At 37.9% G+C, this 18,654-nt stretch overlaps 1 protein-coding gene across 2 annotated transcripts in view; it reads left to right on the top strand.

Moving 5' to 3' along the window:
* Positions 1-18,654, top strand: part of Pard3b (par-3 family cell polarity regulator beta) — a 971,067-nt gene that overhangs the window by 650,467 nt on the left and 301,946 nt on the right. For both annotated transcript variants that reach the window (XM_042679102.1, XM_042679101.1), the window contains exons 17-18: positions 12,015-12,221; positions 12,954-13,191. In XM_042679102.1, coding sequence (XP_042535036.1) covers positions 12,015-12,221; positions 12,954-13,191 — 445 coding nt within the window. The remainder of the gene's footprint in view (positions 1-12,014; positions 12,222-12,953; positions 13,192-18,654) is intronic.

Here is an 18,654-nt window from a genome sequence, read left to right as displayed (position 1 = left end):
TTGAGGCTAACAGGAGAGCAGTGATAGTCTTCCTATTTGTCTAGGAGATTTCCTGAGGTGAAGTAAAGCAGTATTTTAATGTACTCTGACCCTTGACTGAAATTCAGCAAGAAATTCAGTGAAAGAAAGACGGGTCATGAGCTTCCTCGAGGGAAGGTTATTAATGGAACCATCACCTTCTTGTAACCTTGTTTCCCACTGGCAAGGACTCTTGGAGCTGAGTTATGGGGAAATTCCAACATATTGTCAGATTTCACAACAACATTAAGTGGGGACTTCCTTTTCATATTTGCCACCTCATTTATTTTGTGTGTCCCCACATTATTAGTTTTACTGCCCATTAATCATTATATATAGCAAAATATAATAAAGTATGCCTAAGAGGAGACAGTAGCCATGACAGTGACAAGGAAGCTAAATCAAGAGACAGCATAGGCGTGTGCCCTGTCTTGTATTTTCAGGAGCACAGAACCCTGAGCACCTCTTCTCTCCCAAATGGCCAGGACCTGTTTCTACAGCCTTTCCTCCCTGGTCAGAGAAAAACCTGGAGAAAGCTGTTTTGTTCTCTGTGAAAGCAATTGAATGGACACACAAAGAATGTTCTTGAAGAAGTTACTTCACAAAAGCTGAAATTATAAAAAGGTTGAAAAACTAAGAAGAAAAAAAAAGCCATGATATTTTGTTAGGAGTGAGTTCCATTTCTTAACAGCTTTTCTTCTTCTTTAATTTTTCTTATATAGTCCTTCCTTATTTTTTTTTCCAAAATACCAATAATATCAAGCTCTTCTTTTGGTGAAAAATTGAGTGGCTTCCTCTTGTCCCCTGATTTAGCATGTAACTTCTTTGCCAGTTTTCAAAGCCCTTCCAACCTTACTGTATCCTCTTTACCCATGCTTATTACCCACCTGTCCCTAGCACAAGCATGTCCCCTGACCAGTCTCACCATTCTTCCATGTCCTTACCACCCAGTAGATGTTTCTTGACCTTTTCTTGTGCTTTTTACCTTGTGGAAGGCCTATCCATCCCATGCTTCATTCTTGAAACCTTATCCAGTGCCTAAGGCTCCAGTGTCAGCATTCTTAGTACAATGTCTGCAAAGATGCCTGTTGTCCAGTGACCCCCAAAAGTCCATGACCTTGTCTGGTTTGTAATGTTGTTGGTAGTGTCATGTATTGATCTAAAGGAGCAGTGTCACTGTGAAAGAAACTCACCAGCTCTGGCATTGCCCACATTGTTATTCCTATCAAATGGTTACTACTATCAAATGATTTTAGCATTTAATTAAGTTTTTTTTGCCAGTCCAAGGGCTTTAACTCTGTCCCTGAGCTTCTTTTTGCTCAAGGATAGTGCTCTACCACTTGAGCCACAGTGCCACTTTGGGCCTTTTCTGAATTGTTTATTGGAAATGAGACTCTCATGGACTTTCCTACTCAGGCTGGCTTCAAACCTCGATCCTCAAATCTCAGCTTCCTGAGTAGCTAGGATTACAGGTATGAGCCTATGGTGCCTGAGCATTTGATTTCTTTATGATAAACATTTCATACTATTAGTAGAAGTAAAGGGAGTAGAAGATTAAATTCAAGACCATTAAAGAATCTTAAAGCAACACCCCATCACCAACTAGAAAGGAGTTTTGAAGAAAGACTAAAAATTCAAAACTGATAATTGCTCTGGCTATTATCTAGCCATGGAAAGAGAAATTCTTTCGGCATTCTGTTGGATTAGAGAATCCTCCTCAGGAGTGTAAATTTTTCTCATTAAGGGAAACAATAATGATAAAGTGATATTTACGATTATTGACTATCAGGCAGGCATCATTTGCAAAGATCTGTATCAGAGGGCTGAGGGACCTAGCCAAGCACAACACCCTGGGTTCTATTTCCAGTACTCTGTGAAGGAGGAACTTTTGTTATGCCTGTTACAGATAGATAAAACGTGAGCAGTACAAAGAAACATGAATGACGAAGGCCATTCTAAGAAGGTCTCAAATGTCTCTTGTAGATGTGAAAACAGAAAGACAGAAAGGTAGGAGCTTTAGCTATAGTGAGCACAGCTAGTACATGAGTGGGAATGGGATACGAATACAAGTAGTTTGATTCTAAAACTTTGTAATAGCTATTGCTTTAAGGATTCAATTAGTGGCTGCTGAAGAGGCAATTAATTATTGAAGAGATAGCATGGTCCTCCTTGGCAATGACTCTAGGGAAATCCAAGAGTCTGTGCAAACATTTTATTTTCTAAAATTTGGAGACATCTACTGCTCCCAGATAAGTCATTTGTGAACTTTAACAAGATCTACTCTACATTTCCTGATGCTATTGCTTCATATGTGTTTATCTTGCTCTCTACCTTGATCAGGTAAATAGATGATCTTTTATTTCTGAGAAATCAAAAAAGTGGGAAGAATGTAAGCTCAAGAGTAGTCAAATCCAAGTCTTATCGCTTGTGCATCCAAGTGGTATGGCCAAGGCACAGGCTGATGTGACCTTCTCTTTATACTTAGGTCACTGTACTCAATGGGAACAGAGTTGAGTAGTTGTTCGAAATTTTACATGAGATATGACACTGAGGCAGAATATCTCAGAGACTTTCTGGGGAAATCACAAAAAATACCATTGGAAATCCCCTACATTTACCATTTTTAATTGTTTTAAACAGATAGCATTTTCCTAAATCAAAATGCAGATGGTGTAGTTAGCTTGTGCTTTTAAGTGTGCTAATACATTTCTATTGACTGAATGTCTGTGATTCTCAGAATTCACATGATGAAACCCCACCCCCGATGTGATGGCATTAGAAAGTGGGGCCTGTGGGAAGTCATTGTGTCATGGGACAGAAGCCCCCATAAATGCATTAGTCTCCTTATGAAAGAGACTACAGAGCCTTCCTTTGCCCCTTCCTCTATATGAAGATGGACATCTGTCAACCAGGAAGTAGATGTGCTCAGTGGTTGCTCTTTGACTTCTAAACTTTGGGTGAGAAATAAGCTTCTTTGTTTGATAGACATCCAGTTTATGAAATGTTGTTGTAGCCATTCAAACAGACTATGACAGAAATTAGTGCTGAGAAGTAGGATGTTATTGTTAACAAATCCCAGTAAATGTAGAAGTAGCTTTGAAATTATGTGATAGGTAAAGGCCAGAAGAGTTCTCAGGTATATGCCAGAATAAGCCTCCCTGATTCTGACTGGATCCTTAAAGATGATTCTTGTGAGTACTCAGAACAAAGACAGCTAGAGAAAGCCTCCACCGTCTTATGGAACACCCAAGCAACTCTAAACAAAATGTTAGTAGAAACATAGAATGTAAAGGCCATTCTGAACCGGTATCAAGTGGAAATGATGAACATATTACTGGAAATTGGAGGAGAGGCCATGCTTGATATAAAGTGCCAAAGAACATGGCCAAAGTGTGATTGTAGTAGAATGTTTTGTGGGAATTAGAACTTGTGAGCAATGAAATCATGGTGATGGACAAAGAAGATTTATTTCAGCCATCTTTGAGATATAAGCAAGAGCTACTGGTTTAAATGATAAATGAAGATAGAGGCATTGGGGAACTGGTGGACAAAGTATGTATGATTAGATAGCCCCAGCCTGGTTCGTCATTATGTCAGTTCTGTTTCTACTGGCTTCTGGGTAGGATGCTATCACTGATGTACTTTAGGGAGCAGTCTGGTTTCTAAGTGATGATTGCTCCTGCCCCAGGGTGCAGACAGTCGGTTAGAGGTAGTTGTCCTCATGGGTCCTGAAAGTCTCCTAAGATTCTGCTGTTATGTAAGGGTAGTTCTGATCTCTCGTCTAAAGATGTCATCAGTCAACCCTGTCTTTTCCTGATTCTGAGGTGACTGCAAAGTGAATTTTTTAGCAGGAGGGTCAATACAATATTGAGACTAGTAAACAAAGTTTTCCCCGGCTTTTAATTAATTATTGTATACAAGAAAGTAGTTCGTGGCTGGGAAGGTGGCCCAGTAGAGTGCTTACCTTGCATGCATGAGGCCCTGGGTTCGATTCCTCAGAACCACATAAGCAGCAAAAGCCAGAAATAGCACTATGGCTTAAGTGGTAGAGCTCTAACCTTGAACTGAAATGCTGAGGGACAGCACCTAGGCCCAGAGTTCAGGCCCCACGACGGGCAAAAAAAAAAAAAAAAAAAAGAAAGAAAGTAGTCCGTCCTTTTCAGCAAAAGCAGCCTTTGAAAGCCAGTTATAAAACCATACAAAAGTATGCCTATAAAGAAACTGTGATTAATGCTCACCTCAAACTTAAAAAAGCTAACTTCCTACCAGTTGTATAAAGAACTCAGTAAATGAGAGTTGGAGGGCATTTGTTTTCAAGTAAAATGAATTTATACTTATAAAAGGTATACAAATATTCAAGGAATATAAAAAATTGGCCGTTAAAAACTACAAGTGCTTGGTCTATATGGGTAAGAACATCTTCGTGTGGCTACTTTTCAAGAAATTAACAACCACTTTGACCTTTTAGATATGTTAATGGCTCTTTAAAAATGTATTATAATCCTTTATATTGTACTTTGAGAGTTCTATAGAATACAACCCATATAAAAACATAAAACACTCAACAGTCAAGAGTAGAAGAAAAATATGCTGTTAAAACAAGGCATACAAATAGTAAATGGTGAAAGGAGAAAGGAGGAAAATCACTAAAATGCTCTGTATTCAGAGTAAAAAGCCTGTTACAAAGATATACAAGAAGGAGCTGGAAGACAAATAAAGATGTGCTCTTTCAAGTCGATAAAATAAGACTGTTTAAAGTGCATATAAGGTGGAAATGGCAGGAAAGGTTATTACAGAGGGAAGTTAAATGAAAGAAATGCGTAATATAAAGAGGAAGGCAAAATACAGACGAGGTGAATAACTACAAGTAGGGCAGAAATGATTAAATCTCTCAAAAGTAACACAAAAGAGCCTCAGGGTTGTATTACCAAAGAACAGGAAGATGCAGAAGGGCTTTGAGGAAGTGAGTGGGTATGAAACATTTCTCCATGTGAAGCTTCTACCTCACAGCACTGAACCAAAGGACCCTATCTTCTCTTTACCTTTGTAGTTTTTTTTATTCTCATAATAAGGTTTAATTTGTTCCTCTGTACTGTGAATACAAGCATTAATAAGACTAAGAAATGGTCGGTAGCTTGTACTGATCATGACTCATAAACAGGAAAATTAGCCACTTACATCAGCTTATTTACCTTCAAATGAGTACTCTCCCCACTACTTTAGTAATAAATAATGCTTTCCATTAAGTAGCCACATTTTCCTTTGCTTTCCCTTTCTGGAGACCAATGCCTGTTACCTAGTTTTTTCATCTACTGTTATTTTGAATGAAAAATTTTATTTGTTTTAAATCCAATAGGATTTTTTCTACTGAAGAGCAAAAAAAAGAGTGAAATAATCCAAAACATGGGAAATGGGATTATGTGAGTATTTTGACTGTCTTTACAAAGACAGCTGTATATATGTTTTAGAAGTTTGCACCCAAAGTTGAACTAGGGTTCCATATTCCGACCTGAAAAGTAGAAAAGTACAGGAAAATTCTCATAAAATATTTTGATGTAATGAATTCATTGTTCATTACATTTATTAGATATAATTTGAGGGGAGAAGAGAAACCTAAATATGGTCTAAGATTTCAACTTTCAGCTAATAAAAAAGAAGTTTTTAGTAAAGAAAATTGGCAAACATTTTAAAGATACATGAAGGGCCATGCCTATACTTATAATCAAAGAATTTATTTGCTCACATAATCTTCCTATATTTTCTCTGGATGTTTTCACTTTAAAATAGACAGTGTTTGGAGACAGGGTAGAGAAGATTATGCAAATGTATGAATCTTAATGAGAAGTTCATTATTGAACATTTTGACATGAATTTCAGGAAATGATAAAAGACTCTGGGATTTATGAGACTTAAAAGAAAAAAAATTCTGCTCGTAGAGAACTTAAAAATTGCCAGTAAAGGAGCTGAGACCCAAATGACAGAAGATAATGTAAAGCCAGATTACATTATGCCCTATGGTAATGAATAGGAAACAGGGCACCATGATAAGCCCAGAATGATGATCAATATTTGGAATACTAAGATAGGCAAGAAGGTAATTAGGCCCATTATGGACACAGTTAGCACAGATAACATAATTTGGGAAATTATACATTTGGATATTATGGATAATTTTTTCAAGACTAATGGATCTACAATGATATCTATTAAAGCACATAAGACATTTAGCCTCTAGGGAATCTACTAAAAAGTCAAATACACAAAATTTTCAGTAAATGTAGTCTACAATGAGAAGATGAAGTGGAATCTGTTGAAGAATAAAGTGGTATTGTGACTTCCTACTTGGAATGTAGGGTAATTTTTCATTCGAAGAGTTTTAAGGCTATTAATTTCACATCACAACTCCCCATGAAACAAGCAAAGCGTTTCTGTTGTGTTTGCCCAAGTTCATTGCTCATAATAAGGCAAGGCCAAATTGGTAATGAAAGTAAGCTATCTTGACAAATTCCTAGCCTCCCAGGTTTCATGCTGTGACCCCTGGATAGCAGTATAGTAATTTTGCCTTTTCTATACAATACCTTTTTTTTCTTCAGGTGGGGGAACTCTAACTGAATTAATCTTCTCCAAGAACCTTGAAGTCCATTGATATGACTGAACTGTACAAAATAGTATTTTTGTTTTATATATGTTATGTTAACTTACATTCATTCTTTATAAAGCGCTGTATTTAAAAGTAGAAGCCTTACCCCCCAAAATTCCTTATTTTTTTAAAAAAATAAGGTTGCATTGGAAGAAATTTTGTCAATAAGGAAAGATCCAATTACTGGTTGTCTGGATTAAGGCATTCTTTTGTTGTGACTTTAATGTTAGAGTGGGAAGTTCAAGCATTAATAATGAAATCTCAGACTAATTAAATGATTGTGGCCTAAAGGGAAGGGCAACCATGCCTCTCCTATTAATCTTACCTAGAATGCCCTCTATAAGTGATGAACAGATGAATATATAAATGATTATTTCTAAAGAAAAAAACCTGTGAGATTAGTTTCTAAATAACAAAAACGCGGGTATTTCTTTTATAATCCTTTTTAAGCTTTATGAGGCAGATCTAGCTGTATTTAAGAATCATTGGTGGGTTGAACCAAATCAATTGTGCTAGGTAGGGCTTTATTCAGATGATTAGAGGTGGCACAGAAGTCATAGTGGCATAATTGTAACTAATGCTTAATGAGTACTCACTAAGTGCCAGGCACACTTCTGTACTTATCTTGCCCTCATTTGATAGATAAGGAAACCAAGACACAGAGAAGTAATAACTGAAGAGGCAACTGGCAGAGTGGAGAGTGTGAGAGCATCTTACAGCTTCTTGTAATTGTGCAGTGTTAATCTCTCCTTTCTAGAGAGTTTTACTCTGTTATCTTAATCACCTTCCTGTAGGGAATCAGCAGCAGTTCTCAGCTATAGGGCAGGTGCCGGAATTTAACACTTAGGTGTACAACCAGCAGTTCTTCAGGAAAGACTCTGTGTTTCAATGAGACTTTCTACATAGAAAGTCAAGGTAGCAGTTTCTCTATGTTTAAAGAATCCAGGCAAGGCATGGTGATACACACTTGTAATATCAAGTATGCACCTCATCCTCAGAAGTTGAGGATGTGAGGACTGTGGTCTAAGGTCTTTTCATTTAAAGACTCTACATGAAAAATAACTAAAAGTCAAAAAGATTGACACAAAATGGCTCAAGTGGTAGAATACTTGCTTATTAAGTATGAGGTCTTGAGTTCAAACCTCAGGGCTGGGCAAAGCCATCTCTCCATTTACAGATAGAGATAGTTGTTCTCCATTGGACTTCTTGCCACTTCTTTCATGTTCATAGAAGCAATGGTAACACAAATCCTTTAAATTTTTAGTCTTGTTTGGTGTTATTGTTGTTTGTTTGTTTGTGACAACACTGTACTTTTCTTGAAGGAGAGAAGTTGTAAGGACTATTCAATCCAAAATGCATTACCTGAACTTTCCTTCTACTCTGATGGAAAAAATCTTTGAGGATCAAGTCAAGCTAATCCTTCATTCAAGGAACAGATGAAATCCTTAAAAGTGCTATACTAGCTTTTAAAACAATATATTTCAGCAGCAAAACAATATATTTCAGCAGCATTTCTTTATGAGGCCTTAACTTTAAGAGTATATTTGGCACACAGTAGAGCATTCTGAAAAGAATTTTGATCAGATGAGTCCCATTTGCTTAACATAACTGTTAGTTATATTATTCATTTCATGACATAAATGGCAGGTTTGTGTTTGTGAGGAAAGTTTAAGTTCATTTAAACTTAGAGAGCTCTGGAAGGAGGCATCATAGGTTAAAATATAAAACACTGCTTTTAAAATTTGGGAGGAAAGCTATTCCTTAACAATTTCAGCTAACCTAAACTGGCCTGGAAATTAGCTAACACTTTTGTCAGAATACTTCTATAAATACTCAACTGGGACAAGCAATGCTCAGATCTGGACAAAGTCCATCCTATAACAAATAGCATATGATTCTCATAGATCACTCTCACAAACAATTGCCTACGTCAGCCACGGCCAGCATCACATCAGCTGCACGTGAAAATGTGGTATCATTGTATTTTGGGGGTGACTTCAATGAGATCAAGTAACTGAGGTTTTGAGTTTGATAAATTACTCACTTCATTTTATTTCTTCAAGCAAACCCCTGCTTTTAGAAGTAGCCTGGAAAAAAATATGATCTGTGTAAAGGTTGAAGCTAGAAATAGAAAGTAAACCTTTGCATTCTAAAAGCTGTACAATTTTCTACACATTGTTAATTGATATGAGTAGGAGTGAGGAAGTAGAACTGAATGGACAGCCTAATGTACTCCACATTGTCTCTGTATGAAAGAGGGTGCTTTATTCCAAATATTTTCTTGGAATTTAGTACTGAGACCCATCTATTGACTGGACACATCAAACATGTGTGGGCCTTAGTCAAGGTTTTTATCTAGTGCTCTTCCTCTAGAAGAGCAAGTTCTCTCCACCCACAACATCTCTAAGTCCTCACACAAGATTTTCTGACGTGGGATTCTCCTCTCTAACATTAGTGCCTGTTTACTCCCCAGGAAGTAGGATTTTTTTTCAGGCCTGAAAAATCCTTTAGTCCAAATTTACATTCCAGGACTCCACCTCTCTCTGTGCTTTTCACTTTACTGTGTAGTGCATCCAATAGGACTAGGAGTAGAGAATTCTATTTAGTCTAAGAGAATTAATTGCCAGTTCAATTAATACTGCAAAAGTCATGACTTCTAATGCTTGGTTTGCTTAGAATGAATACGGGTTATATTTGTTCCTTCTCAAATATGACTTCTTGCTTAGCTTTAGGTGAGCTGAGCTACTTTGAGATAACATGCTTTATATCTCAGATGATTTATGCACTTTCAAGTTCCCTGGAATTTATTGCAAAAGGTTGACATGAATGCTTACAGTTTGGGCTCTAATATAATCTCCTGAATGGCAATTAATAATAAAAGATGGCTACAGTTGGTAACAGAGGATCTAGGCTTTCTCGATGTTTTTTCTTTGTATTTTCACCAACCTTCATCTCTAGAGGGTGATAGTATAAAATATTTTCTCTAAACTCCAAATGTTTTACTATTGTTCAGTACCAACCCAAACCTCTATGTTTGTTTCTTTCTTTCTTTTCAGAAATGATATTATTCAATTTTTGTTTCTGTAATTTACCTTCCTTCCTGTAGAAGAAGCATGCCTCCTGTTCAACTGAATAGTAACATACTCTCAGTATTTATGCTTGCAAATAGTACCTGAAATTTTCCTCAGATTTTTTACTTAGTCTGTTCTCTGTTCATTTATTGAATGCATACTGTCACCTATAAAACACAGTGTTCACTTTTATCAAATGTATTGTTCAAAGTGCAAAGCTGCCTATCATATGTTAATAATGAAACCTTAAAGCAATGTCTAGTTTTTGTGGCTTCCATGTTAGACTGGGCTTTTGACCAATCTAAACTAATGTTCTTATTTTAGTAGTGAGGAATATGTATGCCAGTATATGGAGTAGGACCATACTCAAGTAGAAAGATGAGTCTGAATGCATACATCTCTAGTTAGTCAAATGTATGGTACAGAACAGGAAAGCTGGAGTTACACTTCCTCTGGCCAGTTCCCCATTGGGATGCTTAGTAAGTGTGCTGTTTGAACACATTATCACATTTTTCCCATCTGTAAATGCCAGTGGCCCAACTGTAAGGATTATAGTAAGTTAATATCAATAATACACTCAGAGTAGTGCTTGGCACAGAATAAATACTCCATGCACTGCCAACTATTAGCATTATAGTCACTAATTTGACCATTTTTACCTATCTCTGAAAATGATGAAAGAGTGTGTATTACTGTTTATACTTAGGTATTTATGCATATTTTTTGTATCTCTCCTGCTACCTAATATTGTGTTAGGAAATGGGTACTGGTTACATGGTGGTAATAGCAGAAGTAGAAATAACGATGATAATAATGAAAGATAAAGCAGTTTATTGAGCATTAGAATGTGCTGTCCGTTAAAGTGGACACTTTATATTCATACTTTAATATGTGCTCTCTTCTGTATACACACACATACAAACAAACTACACATCGGCTTACTTTTAAAAACAGAGTTATCCCTCCTTGATGACGGTAGTCTGTTTTTAGAACTGGAGAGTACATGAATCTTGAGCCCTGTAGAATAGCTTCAAATGTAGAAACAAGATCCTTGACAAGGTTCTTTTTAAAAGAAATCAGTAAGCCCTTTGCTGATAATGTTTCTATAACCAAAACTTGTTGCTGATGATTAGGAGAGTGTCCAGGGTGTGAGTGGAGGCAAGGAATGGGACTGCACAGGTATAGACCAAGACAAGCCAGGCAAATGGGGTATGTTGTATGTTGTCAAAAGCAGACTATTAAAACCCATGTTTTATGTCTTGTAATTTAACATAATTATTTTTAAATGTCTCATTTCTACATCCCATGTAGAAAATACATTTGGAATAATAGCATGGACATAGAAAAGTTGTTTTCTTTCCCATTTTGCATTATTTTCTTATAGAATAAGTAAATTGTACTCTCTATACATTAGAGTAAAGTAAAGCATTCCATCACAAAAAGTAAAACTGCTAATTTTCCTTGATAAACATAAACAACCATGGTGATGGTAACAGGTTTAATGTATAGAAGTGCCTAGGATAGGAGATGAAAGAGAATCATTCTGTATTAAATGTTCTATGTGTTTGTGTGTCTGTCAGTGTGTGTGTGCATGTCCCTGTGTGTGCATGTGTGCTGTCATGCATATAATCTCTGTAGACAGTGACAACTTTTCAAATTCACATATGCATGTGCCCGTATTGCATAGAATCACATTCATAGAAATTTCTATGTCCTTTATATTTAAATATTCTTATCTTAAACCTTACCACAACTTTAGAAAAAGCAACTAAGATTCAGAGAGATTATGATTTCTCAAAGAACTCAAGGTCACAAAAAATGGCGACATCCATTCATTACATCTCAAAGTCTTTGTACAAGCTTTCTTGGTTTAGAAAGAACAATAAACTTAATAGGAGTTTAACCTTAATTTCTAGTGAGTTAGCAACCACTTTTTTTTTTGCCAGTCCTGTTCTTGAACTGAGGACCTGGGCACTGTCCCTAAGCTTTTTCAGCTCCGGTCTAGTACTCTACCATTTGAGCCACAACTCTACTTCTGGCTTTTTTTTTTTTTTTTAGATTAATTGGAGGTAAGAGTCTCACAGATTTCCCTGCCTGGGCTGGATTGTATCATGATCCTCACTTCTTAGCCTCTTGAGTACCTAGAATTACAGGTGTGAGCCACCAATGCTCATTTAGAAACCACTTTTTAAAGATGCCCAAAGAATAGTAATCTTGGAACAAATATCTCCATTCGACCACACTGCCCCATTATATGAAGAGTACTTTTCCCTTTTGTTTTCTAGAATCTCCGAGCAAAGATTTTGGTCCAACTCTGGGATTGAAAAAGTCCAGCTCCTTGGAGAGTCTGCAGACGGCTGTGGCTGAAGTCAGGAAGAACGACCTGCCCTTCCACAGGCCCCGGCCTCATATGGTTCGAGGCCGAGGTTGCAATGAGAGCTTCAGAGCAGCCATTGACAAATCATATGATGGACCTGAGGAGTTAGAAGCAGGTAGGGTGATAGGCTGCCTTAAGTGGTTCCTTCATCTCATTATCATCTGCAAATCACAGGCAAGAATGTGGGCTTAACTACAGAGAAAAGTGATTTAAGGATCACAATTATAGTTTTGATATTAGAAGTAATTCTTTTTCCTGATATGTTTTGCCCTTTGGCTTAATGAACATGGAATTGGAGAATGCAATGTGCAATTTATTTTACAGTGCAAACACTTAAGATATGTTCTCCTTCGCTTTCCTACAAGGACCAACTGTCATTTACCCTGAGGGTGAGAGCACTAAGTATGCATTTCTTGACATTCTTATTTGAGTCATTAAAAGCAGCATTAACCAGCAGCATTAACTGACTGCATTGAGTAGAAGCAGTTGGGCTGTATTTGTACTTAAAAACTTCTCCGAAGAAACTTGCCCTGTCTGTTTCCTACCATGTGGGCTTTCTGAGCTGATCAAGGCTAGCAAGCCAGCTTTCAGAGGTCTGTGTGTTGAACACATTGTAAGCCTTTTCTAACTACCAGCTAAGCAGCCCATAGGCCCGTCTCCCAGCCTCCAACCTATATTGAAGTAACTAGTTGTAGGCTCTCATTTCTTCAAAGGGTACAAGTGGCCTTGTATAAGGGTACAACTCTAGAATGCTTCTATTTGGTCTTCTGTATTTGACATTTTGACTCTTCTTTCTGTGCTCTGGGTGAGTAGCCCTGACCATGAGTATTGATTTCATTCTATGCAGACGGTCTCTCAGATAAGAGCTCTCAGTCTGGCCAAGGTGCTCTGAATTGTGAGCCCGCCCTTCAGCGGAGCTCTGAGCTAGAGGACGTGGAAAATAAAACCAGGAAAGTCAAAAAAACAAAAGAGAAAGAGAAGAAAAAGGAAAAGGGCAAGATGAAAGTCAAGGAAAAAAAGCAGAAGGAGGAAAATGAAGACTCGGAGAGGAAAATGAAGAGGAAGGGGTTGGGTGCCATGCTGAGGTAAGGGCCTGCTTTCAAGGCCACCTTGGTTTTGTTTATCCTTTTGTTTCTCCTGGTGAAATTACCCTCTGTATCTATTCAGAGAAGAGCACACGCTTTCCCTTGTCTTTGTCTAAATGCATAAAAATCTACGTTGGAAAGGTGCACGTTCTTTTTCTAAGCAAGCCTTTGAGGGCAGTTCCTGACACTTGTGCTGACAAGAGGGAAACAGTCTAAAATCTGTAAGAAAGGGCAGTGCTTCATAGGGCTGTGCAATGCCAATGGCCTTTGTACCAAATTGCCCCCCGGTATGTCCATCTGCACAGTGAAGAGAGGCCAGGGACTCCTCACTCACTACCTGTAGAACACCTCTGTTGAGTTAACTCAGAGTCAGGGAACCCCATCCCTCTCCACACCTGTTTCTGAGTGTGCAAATGGCCCAACCCTCTGGGCACAGTAGTTTTCCCTTACAGAGACACTGTGATGATACAATGATGTCACTGGGCTCAGGTCCGAATGGCTCTAGTCTGAATCTCCACTAGAGCCATAGGATATCATATACATGGCTTAAATCTCCTGAGCTTTTCTTTTTCCTCTCCCAAAATATACTCACTCCACTGATCCAGTGAGTCTGTGATTGGATTTCATTGCTAGGCAGGGCTCATCAGGGAACAGTAAGGAAAAAAAAAAAAAAGCTCTGCTACTTCAAGCCACACTAATGAGACTGTCTTCTCAATATCTTGATATCTCAGTGTCTGGATGATAGACCTTCTAGTTACATATGGGCAATAAAATGTCTTTGCCATTGGCAAAAAACCAACGGATCCTATAAGAATAAAACTTTTCCTAGGAGTGGAGATGTATCTCAGTGATACACCATTTATCTAACATGTGTGAGGCCCTGGGTTTGACCCCTAATACTACAAAAAACAAACTTGCCCCTTGGAACTCAACACTGATGTTGGAGGCAACATTCTACCAGGTCTACTTCTCTCTTTCTGGAACTAGAGAAAAGAGGACAACATTCAACAAGACAGTGTTTTACCTAACTCATATGTCTGCTACACTCCATCTATCAGGGACCATTTCTATGAGTTTTTATTAAGTTCTGCCAGTTGCTGATATAGGAACTGTAGTAACGTTTTACCCTTAGCCTGTGGTCTCAGATACCCTATGCCTACAGTCTAATTACCCATCTGGCAGACTTCTTGGCCATTGAGATAGCCCTAACCTAAATTTTGGAGCAGCATCTACTTGATCTGGTAACATCAGATGATCTCTCACCACTCCAAACCATCCAAAGCGGCAGCTCTCCTTTCTCCTTTCCCGGCGACAGAGATATTTAACCAGCCTCACCCACTCAGAACTCCAGTTTGGGATCTTCCCACCTAAGGGCCTATGTCAAACTCTTTCAAGAGTTAGCAGTATCTTTCATGACTTACCTCAAACTTCTTCAAGATTTTCCTTTCTTGTTTTTTGGGTTTTTTTTTTTTTTGTAGCTCTCTCCCTTGTTTTGTTAAGAATGAAAGGTGGAAGTATCTCTTTCCATTATTTTCTATATTCCTGTCCTCTCCTATCAAATCAATTCATCCCTCCATGTCCCTTCCATGGTCTAAAGGTAAATGACAGAATATTGGAGTTGGTAGGCCAGGTTGGCCACATTTTAGAAGGTATTTGTCTTAAAAATACTGAATGGTATTAATTGTTCTCAGCTTGAGATCTTCTGAGATTTTGAAACACAGAGAAAATCCTCTCTTCCTCCTCCTCCTCCTGTTCCTCTTCCACTTCCTCTTCCTCCTCCTCCTTTTCCTTCTGTTCTTCCTTTTCTTCCTCTCCTTCCTCTTTTCTTTCTCTCCCCCTTTCTCCCTCCATTTCTCCCTCCCTGTCATCCTCTCTCCTTCCTTCTTTCTTACCCCCTTTCTCTTTCTCTCTTTCCCTCCTTATTCTTCCTTCCTTTCCTTCTCCCTTTCTCTCCTCTTAAAGGACCTCATAAATTATAAATTGACCTCTAGGAGACATAAATAATATTGAAAGCTCTGGACTGTCCTTTACATTTTCAATGCTGGTAGAATCCTATTCCCATGTCCTCTTGTTCAAAAATCTTAGGAGTAACTTTGCGTTAAATGTGTTGTAAGAAGACATGCTGTGGTTACCCTAGCTCACCAACTATCCTAGTAGTCATCTGATGATCAAAGAACAAAATTTCCACAAGTTGAATTTTGAATATCAAATTAGCTTTATTTTGATGGTATTCCACCTGCGGAATAGAAAGGCACTTGGATAAACTGAGCAGAAGGTGTGGGACTTACACGAAGGAAAAGGCTAAAGAAAGCAAAAGGAAGATTGATTGGTCATTTCAAAATTAGTTTCCTAGGAGGCTACAATGCTTGATAAGAAATGTACTCATTATCTTGCCCATGTAATTGTAACCCCTCTGTACAGTATTTTCACAATAAAAAAGATAAAATAATTAGTTTCCTAATAGTGTTAAGTTAAGGAGATTCCCTTGTACTGTTAGCTAAAGGAAACTGGATCTATTACTTGGCTGCAGGAAATCTTCTGTTTATTAGAAAATTAGCCCAAAAATTGAGTTCATGTGATACCTAGTATAAATGATTTCATTGTGGCTTGATTTGGTCTGTTGTGGCCAAATGCAAGTGCTAAGTCCAAAATAATGTCCTCCTCTGATCTAACATGACTATAGCTTAGTATCTGCCAGTAAGAAAAAAATTTTTTTAACTTTTTCCTGATAGTCTCTCTAAGCGACTACCTTTCTTTAACATCTAAAGTTATCCTTATTCTGAATGATTATTATGATTGTCAGAAGTTATGGTCTAATGACCTAAGCATCTTGCTAATAATTTTAACAATATTTAGAAGAGAATTTTGTCTTTAAAATGATCGTGCTACTTGGGGACTGGAGGTATGGCTCAAGTGGTAGAATGCAAACCAAGCAAGCAACTCCAAGCAAGTGTTTAACACTGTAAGTTTAAAACCCAGTACTAGCAGACAGACAGACCGACAGAGACAGACAGACAGATGATAGATAGATGCATGTATAATAGATAGATAGATAGATGGACAGACAGACAGACAGATAGGGTTCCAAAGATAGGCTTTGCATATGAACTTTTCAATTTAATCATGGCTTCCCTGCTTTGTATGTAGGTAACACTGAGCAGGTGATTTAACCCCCATACCTCAGTTTCTTCACCTGAAAAATGAAAATGAGAGTAGAACCTATCATTATTGTCAGAATCATGTCTAAGTTATATGTAATAGGCTTAGAGCTATGCTTGGAAAGCAACCTCCCTTGAATAGCAAACAATATAATGCTCTCCTACAGATGTTGATGTCCACATCATAATCTGTGTATATGTGTTACATGGGAAAGGCTGATTAAGTCTGCAGATGGAATTGCAATTGCTGATCAGCTAACTTAAACGCACGATTATTCTAAATTCCCTCAGTAGGCCCAATGTGGACCATAAAGGGGAGGAAGAAGATAGGACTAAAGAAGAAAGGTGTCATGAAATGCAAATCTGTTGGCTTTGCAGGTGAAGATAGCAAGAGGCAAGGATGGCAGGCAGCCTCTAGAAGAAGGAGAAAGGAAGGAATTGACTCTCAGTGGCCTCCTCTCTAAATGTAGGGATTTGGGATGTTCAGGACATAAGTTTATCATACTTTTTTATAGCATCAATAGAGAACCAATGCAGATATTATCATAATTGTTACTACTTTTACAATATCATGGTAATCATTATAGAAAATGTTGTTGAGGTCATAAAGGGAAAAACCTATGAAAATTATTTAAAATATGAAAACTGTTGGAAATTCATATGTTCCATTTCTTCCATTATCACTAAGAGGAACCTTCAGTCTTGCATTTTACCTTCTTGAATTTTACATGATTTGATATACTTCATTGCCTGTAATAAAGGGGCCAGCTCTTTCCTTTTGTTGTATAATGTTCTGTTTTTCCATACAATAGAAATCACAGCTCCTAGATGCTTTAGCTACCTAGCACCTTGGGTTTTCTTTCCTCCCTCTGCTTTTAGCAAAATTAAGATCTGAAAGGTGGTGTTTGATTTTATCTTTGGTACAAAAATAGCAACTGTTTTCCATAGCCTTTTGAATCAGAGTTTGTGGAGCATATTGGAGTTGCTGCGACATGCAGGTTTGCAACAACAAAGAACACAAAAGCTGTTGCTGTTAGCCAACAGATTCTGCTTTCCTTCTCATCTGTTGCTCAGATGCTGTTGACTTGGTTTCTTTCTTATTAAAAAAAAGGTTGATTACTCTAAGGGCCTCTTTGAGTAAGATGTAGCTTTAAATATGCATTTTTCTTACACTCTGCATTTCTCTGACACTCTCCTGAAGATGAGATTTTGGCATGGGTTCCACAATTATACCATGCTTGGTGGCACCTGATCGAAGGGGTGAGAACTTATGCTCTTCCCCTCTCTTCTCACCAAACCATGGATTACAAAAGTGTGAGATTGGTAGCAGCCACCTTTTGCTGCCTTCTAAAGAACACTGTCATCTTTTCTTGTATTAACTGTTTCATCTTTATCCAATGTACATAGAAGTACAGTTAAGCTTGTTGATTACTCCAACCTTTGCTTGATCCCACTGAAAAAAGATTTGGGGAGAGGTCCTCTTTTGTTTTTTTTTTCTGCATGTTGTCCAATTCCAATGTTGTTATAACTAGCTGATTTCAAATTATCTCCTTGTGTAATTCAAGTGTGGGTAGGTCATAAATTGTTCTGGGAAAATGTGCATCTGAAAAACCTTGTTTCCTTTGTATGCCTTTGTATACCTGTAACTGAAAGAGAAGTTTTGTGGCTATGCTACCAATCAGCTTCAGGTCTGTCTGTTCAATTTTGGATATAAATCATGAAATGGCAACTGGCAACATACAGCTCTTTTCATGTTACTGGCTCATTTTAATATTAACAACTCTGAAGGTTGCCGCCTCATATGAAGTTCTTTTTTTTTGAGATGGAAATCACTAAAAGGCAAGCAATAATATATGAACAAGGTCATATTTGGGCATGTATTGGAGCACAGGGAAAATAATGCCCAATAAAAGTGTTCTAGAACTGGCTTCTTGACAATGCGAGGAGTAGAATTTATGTTGACAAAAATGGCAGGCTCGCATGGGCACACAGCTGTTGCACAAGATCACAGGATTTCTACACACCTTGTCAATTCTTTGCTTTTAGCACTGGGCTTTCCACTCAGCACTGCTGTCTACACCTGTGCCTTGGGCTCTTAAGGGCTGGAAGATGGCAGAGGTGCTCACTGCCACCATTCCAGGAAGGTCAGCTACCTGTCAATGTTAGGCTTATTCTACATGTTGGGGCCACTGGAAAACTTGGTAGGTGGGGAGGAAAGCAGGATCTCCTGAACTCAGTCATTGGTGTAAATAATGTTTTGTAGCTTGCATCTAGCAGGAAACCTTGGTGAGAAATACAGAGCCTA

This window comes from Dipodomys spectabilis, unplaced genomic scaffold, assembly GCF_019054845.1.
Source record: "Dipodomys spectabilis isolate Male_0828 unplaced genomic scaffold, ASM1905484v1 ptg000051l, whole genome shotgun sequence".
Classification (NCBI taxonomy): Eukaryota; Metazoa; Chordata; class Mammalia; order Rodentia; family Heteromyidae; genus Dipodomys; species Dipodomys spectabilis.
Note: the sequence above shows the minus strand (reverse complement) of the source record. Positions and strands in the feature narration are given on the sequence as shown.